General features: G+C 38.6%; 1 protein-coding gene across 1 annotated transcript in view; it reads left to right on the top strand.

Annotated features, from left to right (window-relative positions):
* The window catches only part of LOC126419221 (phosphatidylserine decarboxylase proenzyme, mitochondrial), a 118,549-nt gene that overhangs the window by 68,986 nt on the left and 36,566 nt on the right, over positions 1-12,997 (top strand). The window contains exon 6 of the mRNA XM_050086357.1: positions 5,777-5,938. Coding sequence (XP_049942314.1) covers positions 5,777-5,938 — 162 coding nt within the window. The remainder of the gene's footprint in view (positions 1-5,776; positions 5,939-12,997) is intronic.

The following is a 12,997-nucleotide window of genomic DNA, read 5'->3' as shown; positions in this document are numbered from 1 at the left end:
GTAGTGGTCATGCATGAATTGAGGTGTGCTTGCTTGTGTGAATGTGTGTCTGTTTCCTTTGTTGAAGAAGGCTATGGCCAAAAGCTATAATGTGTAACAGTCTCTTCTTTGTGCCTATCTGCAATGCAACGTATCATCTTTAGGGTGTGTAGCAGTCTATCCATTTCCTAATATCGTTGTTATTACAACCTAAAGTTTCCATTGTTTGATGCTTTTAGAATGAGCACACAACAAAATGAAGCATCAGAATTAAAGCACCCAGTGGTTTATTTAGATAAACTGCTGATTTGTACACTCTGCAGTGTTATTAAACTTTGCGGAGGATGAGTGCAGTGCGCAAGGAATATTGTCAAACAACAACAGCACCAAAAAATTTCATTGCTGTGAATGCAGAGTTCTTTTTTTATGTGACTACAACAGGAAAACTTCAAACTGTCATGCAGAAGTGGGCAGAAAAAATTAACAAAACCTAGAGATAAGGAAAGCTGGGCTTTTAGCATTAATTAAGGAGAATCAGCTTCCTCCTGTTCATTCCATTGAAAAAATTTTGCAAGAATATATTTCCCTTCCTAGTGCTACCTTACCATCTAAGACCCAAATCCTATAGACCTAGTCTGGACTCTTGTAAAGAATAAGATCCCTTGTCATAATATATCCATCTTTTCACCCAAAAAAATAATAGCTGATGCTTTTGCTGCTAATAAATGATCATTGTGTGCCACCTAGCCTGGTGAAAGACTTTTAATGTAACACTATTTCAACGACTATCATGTCACTTTTGCTGCTTTTACATTGAAGCAGCCTTTCATTTAACATCACATGGCTGAGTGGACCTCCTTCCAGACCTTTCCACCTAAGAAAAAATTAAAGTGGTCACCAGGAATCAAACTTGGGACCTACCAGAAGTCACACACCACTAGAAGACACTGTCAGTTTATTTTTGCTGTTGTGAGATTATAAGACTATGGAGCTTGTGTATAATGCCAATAGAGTGTGTGATGACTACTTGGGAAGAGACATTTTGGCAGATGTGGAAACTGAAACAGTCAGCATAGATTCAAACAGAGTGTCAGCGTTATCACCTATGACTGAGAGAGTGGGTAATACAGCTGTGGGAAATAGCAGCATCGCCATGGAAGGTGGTGTTATGGACAATGCCAGTGAAACATCATGAGCAACCAAAGTGAGTTATACTTACAAGCTGTCGGTTGTTGTTCCAAGTGGGCACTGCATTCAGTGGACATACAGACTTATAGCATGTGACACCAATCTACTGGTGAGGTTACAAGAGCAACCAGTTCACTTTGCCAAGTAATACCAAATTTTCATTATGTTTTCACATCCTCAGAAAACATTTTCAAAAGATACTGTATAATTTGGCATATTCCATTTTGCATGCATTGTTGTTTGGACCTTCTCTTCAATAAATTTCTCATTCCATTTTCTTAGCTTTTTCTTTCTATGTACTTGCAAATTCTTTTTCTGCTTGCAAAATACTTTTGTTAAACATCTGTGTGTTTGTAAACTCTGTTTTGCAAGATGTTTTTTGTTTACTCTGGTAAATCTTTCCATTCTCGTATGAATTTAATCTAAATTCCTCAGTTTCTGTCTGAAGAATAATTATTTTTTACCCCTCGCCCCTCCCCCTCCTTATTCTATGTCTTACAAGTCTTTGATCTCTTGGAATTGTAAAGTAGTTGAGGACAGTAATACATATAAAATGTAGTCAACAATAGATAACTGTACAATAATATTCTTGAACGTTGCATAAATTATATCATGGTGCCATTTATTTTAATTTATTACTGACTCTGACTCATAGAAATGTGGTTAGAAAAGTGAAGGATACATTCATGGAGCAAGATATGTTGGATGGATGATTCTACTTGAAATGAATATTTCTACGGAATGACTAGCTGATGTGAATGCTTACAGGTCACTGGAGGCTTATACTCTTTCATTGACATTGTGCAGTTCATTTGGGATCATTGCCCAGTCTGTGTACACACACACATTTACCCAGTGACTGATACTCAATAGTAGTTTCTTAAGATTACGAAATCAATGAGCCACAGTTGGAATCGGCCAACCCATACAAATACCTGTATGTAACACTTCATAGAGGTCTAAAATGGAATTATTATATAGGCTCACTTGTGGGTGTTTATTTGCATCCCATATTCCACACAAGCTACATTCATATCAGATCTTTAAGCATGTTATTCACTGTCCGCTCACTTTCTGCCACTAATACCATGTCATCAGCAAATCTTATACATTCTATTCTCTTTCCACCAATACATATTCCTCTTTTCCCGTCTAAGCTTTTCACAATAATCTGTTCAGGGTATACATTAAACAACAGTGGGGAAATGCAACAACCTTGTCTAACACCTCGTCCAATGCTGCTTCCTTCTGACATTTCATTTCCAATCCTTATCCTTACTTTCTGGTGTAAATATAGATTCCGTATCAGTCGTCTCTTTCCAATCTACTCCTTTCCTCTTCAAAATATCCATCAGCTTGTTCCACTGTACTTTGTCAAAAGCCTTTTCTAAATCTGTAAAAACAGCAAAGATTTCTCTACCCTTTTCCATATATCTTTCCCCTATAGATCTTAACAGGCCAATAGCATCTCCTGTTCCTTTTCCTCTTCTAAATCCAAACTGATCCTCTGCAATCCCTCTATGCAGCTTGCCGTATAACCTTCTATTCGACACTCTCAGCAAGACTTTAGCTGCATGAGAAATTAGACTGATGATCTGGTGCTCTTCACATTTTTTAGTGTTTCTCTTTTTCTCTATTGGTATCATAACTGTTGCAATGAAGTCCTCAGACCATTCCCCTTTGTCATATATCTCATTACAGAGGTAGACTATTTCTTTTCTTGCCTTGTTTCCCAGACTCTTCAACAGTTCTGTTGGCAAATCATCAATTCCACATGCCTTCCTATTCTTCATCTCCTTCAGCACCTTTTCTACTTCTGCTTCCAAGATGGTAAATGCAAATAAACACAGCAAAAACAAAGAGTATGGTCATCAGTACAAGACACAGACTGTCCAATATTAAAATAGGACAATCTACCATTAGCCAAGTAAGTGAATTTAAATATTTTGGAAGCACAATAACTGAAGACTTGAGATGTCACCATGAGGTGAAAATTTGAATTGCCATCGCGAAGGAGGCATTCAACAGAAAGAGGAGACTCTTATGTGGCAAATTAGATAAAGGACTAAGGAAAAGGCTTGGCAAATGTTTTGTCTGGAGTGTGGCAATATATGGGGCAGAAACATGGACGCGGAGACGAGAGGGTGGAAAAAGGTTAGAAGCATTTGAGATATGGATGTGGAGGAGAATGGAGAGAATAAACTGGATGGAAAGAGTGAGTAATGAAAGAGTATTGGAAAGGGTTAGTGAGTGAAGATGTCTGCTGAAGGTTGTAAGAGAAAGGAAAAAGAACCGGTTGGGACATTCATTGAGAAGGGAGTGCTTGCTAGTAGATGCTTTGGAAGGATTGGTTTGTAAGAGAAGACTGAGAGGAAGAAGGAGATACAAGATTATAGATGACATAAAGGGAAGAGGAAATTATGCAGACCTGAAGAGGATGGCAAAAGACCGGACAGCCTGGAGAACTACCGTGTGAAAATCTGCCTTTTGGCAGAACACTGATGATGATGATGATGATGATGATGATGATGATGATGATGATGACGTGTGGGTAAAGCAGGTGATAGACTTTGATTTATTGTTGGAATATTCGGGAAGTGCAACCAATCTATAAAGGAGATTACTTATATATCACTCTTGTGACCCATTCCAGAATATTGCTCAAGTGTGTGGGACCCTTATCAAATAGGACTGACGGGCGATGCTGAACGTATACCAAGAAGGGCAGCACAAATGGTCACAGGCTTGTTTGACCCACGGAAGAATTCTACAGGGATGCTAAAGAAACTGAACTGGCAGACTCTTGAAGGTAGATTGAAACTATCCCAAGAAAGTCTGTTAACAAAGTTTCAAGAACAAGGTTTAAGTGATGACTCTAAGAATATATTACAATGTCCCTGTGTCACTCGCATATGGATCATGAGGGCAAAATTAGAATAATTACATCACTCACAGAGTCAGTCAAACAATCATTCTTCTCACACTCCACATGTGAATGGAATGGGAAGAAACACTAATAACTGGTACAATTGAATGTACCCTCTGCCATGCACTTCGTGGTGATTTGCAGAGTATGAATGTAGATGTAGATATAGCTGTAGCTGTAGCTGTAGCTTCATACATCCATGGCCCAAAGAAATAATGAATAATGAAGAGTAATAATGAGCTTTTGGGTGTTAAGCTGAGTTGTTCCCATTTTCTGCTAAATATTTTGGTGACCCACCCCGCCATCATCTTCAGGTGCTGTGAGATATGCTATTATGTGTACTCATTGCCTGGACTCCAACCACACAGTGAGTTGTTGTTGGTCTCATGCCAGTATTTATAGCCAAGTCTGATTCCTGATGTCCACTATAGCCTTTGATGCTCTTTTGTTTTGCAGAGACCACATTGATACTCGGTGAACCACAAATTTTCTCAGTGTTTTTCAGCTCTGATGGATGTTATTGCCAGGAAGATTTTAATAAATTGAATGCCATACCCTGAACATTATTTAAACTGGAGATGCTATATCAGTCACTGAAATATTGTGCAGAAAATGGAAACAACTACTCAGCAGAACACCCAGAAGCTCGCTATTAACCAGTCATGCCGAGAAAACCTGAGGGATCAGATAATGAGGAGATTAATTAGGAAACAGATTCCTGACATAAAAACATTTTGTTTTGATAAAGATGTATACATAAGTAACTAACTCCCATACTTTGAAAAGTAATGGTTATCTAAAATAGGCATCTGCAGAGGTGTATTACTTTTGCAAACTCACATGTGATAAAATTCCTTTTGTACTTGGTTTTAAAATAGTCTTTGTGAAGAATCCATTATTGATGATAGTGTTATTGCCTCTTGTGTTCATTTACCATAGCTTTGTTGGTTATCATTTTTGGAATAGTTGTAAGTTTGTGACATACTGCTTCTTTCAAATGTGCAATAGTTTGAGTGTAGTGTGCATAAACCTTGGATTTATGCAACCCTGAAGGACAAATATCGTGGGATCCAATAAGATGAGCAAGGAGTTTAAGCAGTGTCACCACACAGAAAGCTCAAATGATGAGCGAGGATGAAAATGAAGAGTAAATGACAATAACTGTTGGCAGTGACTCTGTCCTGTTGAAACCATCTACTCATTTCAGCCCAGCCCAGTTCGGGCCTCAAAAAGTTTTATCAGCAAGTCACAGTGTTTACATGAGGTCTTGCTAATATCAGATCACCACCTTCAGTAACAATAAAGATGCCGCCTGCACATTCTGCTTAGGACACTATACAGTTCCATGGATGCAGTATTACAGGTGTTTTGTGAAATTCACAGCTAACACAGAAAATTTTGATTGTTAATCATGTTATACGGATTAAAATACGCCTCATCAATAAGCAATATGATTTTGTGTGATCTGTTACGCCTGCCACTTACACAGTGCTATTTTTAAAATCAATTAAAAATACTGCAGTACTTGTATTTCCCAAGACTGAGAGAATTTATCCTCCATTCAACTGTTATTGTGTTTGAAAATATGGTGGTTGTTCCTACAGTTGGGATAATCATTTCAACTGTTATTTATATAATGACATTTCCATCATATTAAATTGCAGTAAATTTGATCACTTGCAGAGGACAATGGAGGTGGCACCGCTGATCAGGAGTATCAGAAATCGTTGCTGCACAATAAGAATAATGTGTTGTACCAGTATGTTGTATACTTGGCACCTGGAGACTATCACCGATTTCATTCGCCTGTTGACTGGGATGTCATTTTTAGGAGACATTTTCAAGGTAAGTGATATGTGAAGATTTTGTTTTCTTATTATTTAGTTTTATGGTTCCTAAGTGGTACATTTCTTCAGCATAAAGTTTGTCAAGGAATAATTACATGTGCGCTGAAATACATATGCTTTTGTCTTAAACCAGTCACTGTAGTTTCAAACCTATTTCAAATGGATAACCCCATTAGAATAACCAACAAGTTTTTTACAGTATAATGAAAATAGTCTAATCCAGTTTCTAGTGTGCATGTACACAACTTGTTTTACTTTTATGGATTGAAATCCGGGATACTTCTTCAGTGAATCACACAAGGGATGCCAGAGTTAGAATTTTACCTCATACTGTGCTAATGACTTCAGTGTCAATTATCTCATTCAGTGTTACACTGAATTAAAAACCTTTATATTAATTTCTATTTTTGGAGAAGAAAAATATGAATAAAGAACATAATTTTGTACTCCAGGCAGAGCTGCAGAGTCAATATGGAAATTATTTGTTTTTACTTTGTATTGTGTCATGTGTATCACATTTCATTTGAAAATGACTTTTATTGTTGGCCTGAATAAATGTATAGAGGAGTTGCACATCAGAGCTGCTACCCACGTAACATAGTTAGACAGTCCCACAACAGCAGCTATAGAACACTCCAAAGTAGTGTTACAAGATCTAAAGAAATACTTCCACAGATCCCAACTAGCAAAACACTGAATGTTGAAGAGTTGTTGCTTTAAAAGTTCAAGTCTAACTTTTGTAAGTCATATTGGTAATACCCTCTAACAATGGTTTTAAACATTCTCTTTCAGACATATTGGAAGCTTAGCTTGGAAAACTATTAAGTTTACTTATCTTTTTATTTCTTTTACCGTCCATCTACACTCTGATTCAAATTTCTTATTATTTGACATTCAGCACATGGTGCTTGAGCAGTACACCATTGGTTGTCAGCTGTGCTTCTGTTAAGAACAGACCAGAAGGAGCAAGCTTGCAACATACACAGAGCACATTCTCGACTGCTGAGGTCATGACTGTTAAATAGACTTCTGTCTATGCTTGATAATGATAATGTATGTACCACGCACCACTCAAATACTGCAAGTGAACTAACTCTTGATTGTAGCATGACGACAACTGTTCCGTGCATGATATTGAGAGTTCTGAATAGAGGAGCTAATTTTCAAGGCATGAAGTGTTAAATAACAAGTAATTTTTATCTGGGTATAGTCATCTTCAGCTGTCCTAAACACAAAAACTTACCAACTGTTTATATGAATTTGTTGCTAATTTGTATTATTCTCTTTTTGGCATGATGGTTACCCTTTATTGTTGTCCTACTATAGTGCTTTTTCTGCCTAATTTCAAACATTCTCATTTAAGTTATTCCATTGTTTGTTGAAGTATCTCTGATTGGATGTGAACTATACAGTGTCATCAACAAAACAAATGTGGTTGAGATGTATTCCATTAATAGATATTCCTTTTATTTTTTCAGTTTAAAATTGTGAAAACTACCTCTAGAGATGCTCAGGTATTGGGGATGTCACTGTCTAGCACTTGTTGCAATTCTAAATTTTCCACTATTCTTCTTAAATCCAATAGAAACTCTGGCAGTAATATAAATTATTCAGCATTCTAACATAGGTGGAGTTGATACCTTCCTTTCAAATGGCCGTTAGCACAGGTATTGTTGAAATGGACTCTAAACTTTGTCAAAATCTATAACTAGATCCCAAACATATTGCTAGTTTGTACTGATTGCCGTGTTCTATAAGTTTGTCCATTACGTACAAATGGTTAATGTTTTCTCTCTCCTTCTTTCTCAACAAATAACACTTGTACACTACAGGTCTGTAGTTTTTAATGTATCACCTATCTCCTTTTTTGTGAAGCTGAATAATTGCAGTCTATTTCCATTTGTGTGGATTTGTGGGGAATTGTCCTTCTGTGTTATTTTTCCTTTATCTTGAACTATTTCTACTGAAATGCGATCAACATCTTTCTTCCCCTTGTACACTTCATCTTCCACTACTGCCAGAATTCAATTGTTTTCCTTATTAACTGTTTGTGGTTCTGAGTCCTCTCTTTTGTAATACAAGCTTTTAAAGAAATCTTTAAATTCTTGTGCAGTTTTGTCTTTGTTTACAGTTGCTTGCCATCTTAACTAATGAAACATGGTGTCTATGCAAAATAAGATGCAAAATTCGGGAGCAAAGATAAAGGCTCGCTCATAGCAGAGGCATTGCGTCATTGAAAAACCTGTAAGTGAGATTGAAAACTTTGCTGGTTTTGGACAAAGCTTTCTTTGAAATGCGGAGTGTAATGTTCTCAATGGTAATGATTAGTTTTGTGGGAGGTCAGCTTTTCTCTTGGTTGGTAATTCTAATTACGACTTAAGCTCATCTCTATGCTTAACTGTGGATAAAGCTTGGCTTCATATTCAGATTTGGCAGTAAATGCTGGAAGCTAAGAATTCGGTTCAGTATCCAATTGTGTAAATAAGTATGGCACTTCTCAGGTGTGTGCGCTACATATTGCTCTAAAAAAAAGTGATCGTGTGGCGTTGTTGGCTGGGAGCCCCCGTCCGGGGAAGTTTGGCCACTGGGTGCAAGTCTCATTTCTCCCATCTCTCTGGCAGGCTGTGAATGCCATGCCAAAAAAAAAAGTTCTTCTTTTGAAGAGAACCAGTCAGCGAGCCATTTTAATATGAACTGAAGCGTTGTTCAGCGAGACTGTGTCCCAGTGATGCAAATAGATAGTTGGACTGAGCTAAATCTGGAGAATAAGCTGCATGCTGTAATGTTTCCCAACTGAACCCCTCAATCGTTTCCCTAACCTGTTTTGCTCAGAGATGCTGGCAATCATGGGGGATTTTCTCGCAGTCAGCCAATCATCTTCACAATCAACATCAATGAAACGTAAGTGGACTGAGGCTACCAATTCAAAGACCCTTCCAGCTGCACCACGATTCCTCGTGGTTTGTCGTACTAAAGATGGTCAGTCCTTCGCAATGGTAAATCCATTCATTGTTCAAAAAGGTGTTGATGCTATTACCCGCCTTGTAAAATCCTGCTCTTTTTTACGTAATGGCACTATGCTTCTGGTGACTACTTCTGATTCTCAAGCACAACAACTGCTAGCCACCTCACTTCTCCACAGCTATCCTGTTTGTGTTGAGGCCCATAGCACTTTGAATTCTTCCCATGGTGTTATTTACACTAGGCTGCTCGACTGTCTAACTGAGGCTGGAATCTAATCCTATCTCTCTGATCAGGATGTCATTGCCGTCCATGGGGTGATGGAAAAGGTAGATTCCTCATTAGTGCCCACACGCCTCTTTTTTTCTCTTTGATAAAATGGTGCTTCCATCAAAGATCAAAGCAGGTTATGAAGTTATCACAGTCTGACTATACATTCAGAACCCAATGTGCTGCTACCAGTGTCATAGTTTCAACCACACTAGAACATCTTGTCGACACCCAGCCTCCTCCTCCGATGTATCAACTGCAGTGGTGACCATGCCACCACCTCTTGTGATTGTCCCATGTATCTTGATGAGCGAGCTGTCCAGGAGATCCAGGTAAAGAAGAAAGTGCCTTACCTGGTCACTTGCAAATTATTGACTAGTAGCAAACTCTGTGTTCTATCGTCTGACACATGTAGTTCTGCTCTTGCTACATCTCACTCCCTGAAGGACATGGCCACATAGACATGCGACCTCAACTTCAGTTCTGAGGTCATGAAATCACCCGGTGTTAAGGTAGCATCGCCGTCCCATCGACCAGCTTTTCAACAAGCCATCAAACTCTCACCTCAAGGGGCAAAGCCACCAGATACACAACCAGCAGGCCGGAAAGGACTGGAGTATAACTTCTATGAAGACTTCCTACGTCCCTCCAGCCAACCAACACCTGAGTCGTCCTCTGTCAACCAGAAAGGCTCGAAGAAGTCCAACAAAGGCAAATGGTTTTCTCCTTTGCCAACTGAAAGATCCTCTTTGACGGTGTCGCCACGTGATACCTTCACCCGGCTGGCCTCCGTGTCGCAGGTGCGCACCACCAACCATTTTTCTCCGTTGTACTCCACAGACTGACAGCACAAGACAGCCGATGCATCTGTGGACCTCATGGAGTAGGATCCTCCTGCCTCTGTGCCCTGTAGCAGCAAGTCTTCGCAGGCTGGTATTCAGCAGCCGCTGAGGTGTCTCCCCTTCATTTTTTCTTCATCATGACTCTACTCCAAGGGAACATTCTTGGCCTTCGATCTCACAAAGAGTATTTATGGCTGTTTATAGAATCGCAGCATTCCCTTGTAGTCTGGCTTCAGGAAACAAAATTGCATCCTCACCACTGCTTTGAGCTTTCACATTTTTTCCCTGTCCATTTTGACCTTCCACCTGACATCAGCATTCTATCTTGTGTGGGAGTCATGCTACTTATTCGGGATGATGTTCATAGTTAACCCATCTCCCTGACTACCCACCTTCAAGCTGTTGCAGTTCGCCTTTTCCTCCCTCTCCAGACTCTTTCCCTTTATATCCCTCCGTAATTTGATGTCATCAGGCCAGACTTCCTACCTCACCCATTTCTGCTACCCAGTGACTTTAATGCACATCATCCCCTTTGAGGTTCTACCAGAACTTCTTTATTTATTTATCTGCACAACAAGTTCCATGGGACCAAATTTTGGAGGAAATCTCAAAGGTCGTGGAACGTGTCAGTACATGAAATTACAACATAAAAGTAATAACAGATAAAAATAAAATATTTATGAACCCAAAAACGTCAAGCCATAAGTTCAAGTAAAAGCAATCAACAATATAATATAAGAATCAGCTTAATTTTTCAAGGAACTCCTCAACAGAATAGGAGGAGTGACCCATGAGGAAACTCTTAAGTTTTGATTTGAAAGCGTGTGGATTACTGCAAATATTTTTTAATTCCTGTGGTGGTGGCAGCTTATTGAAAATGGATGCAGCAGTATACTGCACACCTTTCTGCACAAGAGTTAAGGATGTCTGATCCAAATGCAGTTTGGATTCTGCCAAGTATTAACAGAGTGAAAGCTGCTAACTCTTGGGAATAGGCTAATATTGCTAACAACAAACGACATTAAAGAAAATATATACTGTGAGGGCAATGTCAGAATTCCCAGACTATTGAATAAGGGTCGACAGGTTCTCAAGCTTACACCACATATAGCTCGAACAGCCCGTTTTTGAGCCCAAAATACCCTTTTTGAATCAGAAGAATTACCCCAAAAAATAATACCATACGACATAAGCGTATGAAAGTATGTGAAGTAGACTACTTTTTGTGTTGAAGTGTCACTTATTTCAGATACTGTTCTAATGGTAAATAAAGCAGTGTTTAGTTTCTGAACAAGATCCTGGACATGGGCTTTCCACAACAGCTTACTATCTATCCAAACACCTAGGAACTTGAACTGTTCTGTCTCGCTTATAATATGCCCATTCTGTCTGATCAAAATATCGGTTCTTGTTGAATTGTGAGTTAGAAACTGTAAAAACTGAGTCTTACTGTGATTTAGCATCAAATTGTTTTCCACAAGCCATGAACTTATTTCATGAACTACATTATTTGATACTGTTTCAATATTACACACAATATCCTTCACTATCAAGCTGGTGTCATCACCAAACAGAAATATTTTTGAATCACCTGAAATACTAGAAGGCATATCATTTATATAAATAAGAAACAGCAGTGGCCCCAGCACCGACCCTTGGGGAACGCCCCACTTAACAGTGCCCCATTGGGACTGAACATCACTACCACTCTCAATATTGCAGAGAATTACCTTCTGCTTTCTGTTCTTAAAGTAAGAGGTGAACCAATTGTAAGCTACTCCCCTTACTCCATAATGCGTGTGGATTACTGCAAATATTTTTGAATTCCTGTGGTGGTGGCAGCTTATTGAAAATGGATGCAGCAGTATACTGCACACCTTTCTGCACAAGAGTTAAGGATGTCTGATCCAAATGCAGTTTGGATTCTGCCAAGTATTAACAGAGTGAAAGCTGCTAATTCATGGGAATAAACTGATATTGTTAACAAGAAATGACAGTAAAGAATATACATATTGAGAGGCCAATGTTAAAATACGTAGACCAGTGAACAGGGGTTGATGAAAGGTTCACGAACTTACACCACTTATTGCCCGGGCACCCATTTCAGAGCCACAAATATCCTTTGAAAATGGGAAGAGTTAATCCAAAATATAATACCATATGACACAAGCTAATGAAATTAAGCAAAGTAGACTAATTTTTGTGTCAAATGATCACTTACTTCAGATACCGTTCGAATAGTAAAAATGGCAACATTAAGTCTTTGAACAAGATCCTGAGCATGGGCTTTCCACAACAACTTACGTGTATCTGAACACCTAGAAATTTCAGCTGTTCAGTATCACTAATCATATGCCCATTCTGTGAATTTAAAACTTTGGGTTTTGTTGAATTGTGTGTTGGAAACTGTAAAAACTGAGTCTTACTGTGATTTAGCATTAGTTTATTTTCTACAACCCATGAACTTACGTTATGAACTGCACTATTTGAAACCGAGCCAATGTTGCACACAACATCCTTTACTACCAAGGTAGTGTCATTAGCAAAAAGAAATATTTTAGAATTACCGTAATACTAGAGGGCATATCATTTATATAAATAAGGAACAGGAGTGGCCCCAACACTGATCCCTGGGGCACCCTCCATTTGACCATACCCCATTCTCAACATTGTGAAACATGACCTTTTGCTGTCTGTTGTTAAAGTAAGAGGTGAACCAATTGTGAGCTACTCCCCGTATTCCGTAATGGTCTATCTTCTGGAGCAATATTTTGTGATCAACACAAACACACACTTTAGTTAAATAAAAAAAATTGCCTAGTGTTCTAAACCTTTTGTTTAACCCTTCCAGTACTTCACAGAGAAAAGAGAATATAGCATTTTCAGTTGTTAAACGACTTGTAAAGCAGGAACTGTACATTTTATAGTAAATTATGTGAAAGAAAATGATCAATTATCCTTACATACACAGCCTTTTCAGTAAC

Source organism: Schistocerca serialis, chromosome 9 (assembly GCF_023864345.2).
Source record: "Schistocerca serialis cubense isolate TAMUIC-IGC-003099 chromosome 9, iqSchSeri2.2, whole genome shotgun sequence".
In the NCBI taxonomy this organism is placed as follows: domain Eukaryota; kingdom Metazoa; phylum Arthropoda; class Insecta; order Orthoptera; family Acrididae; genus Schistocerca; species Schistocerca serialis.
This window is presented reverse-complemented; position numbering and strand designations above follow the sequence as displayed.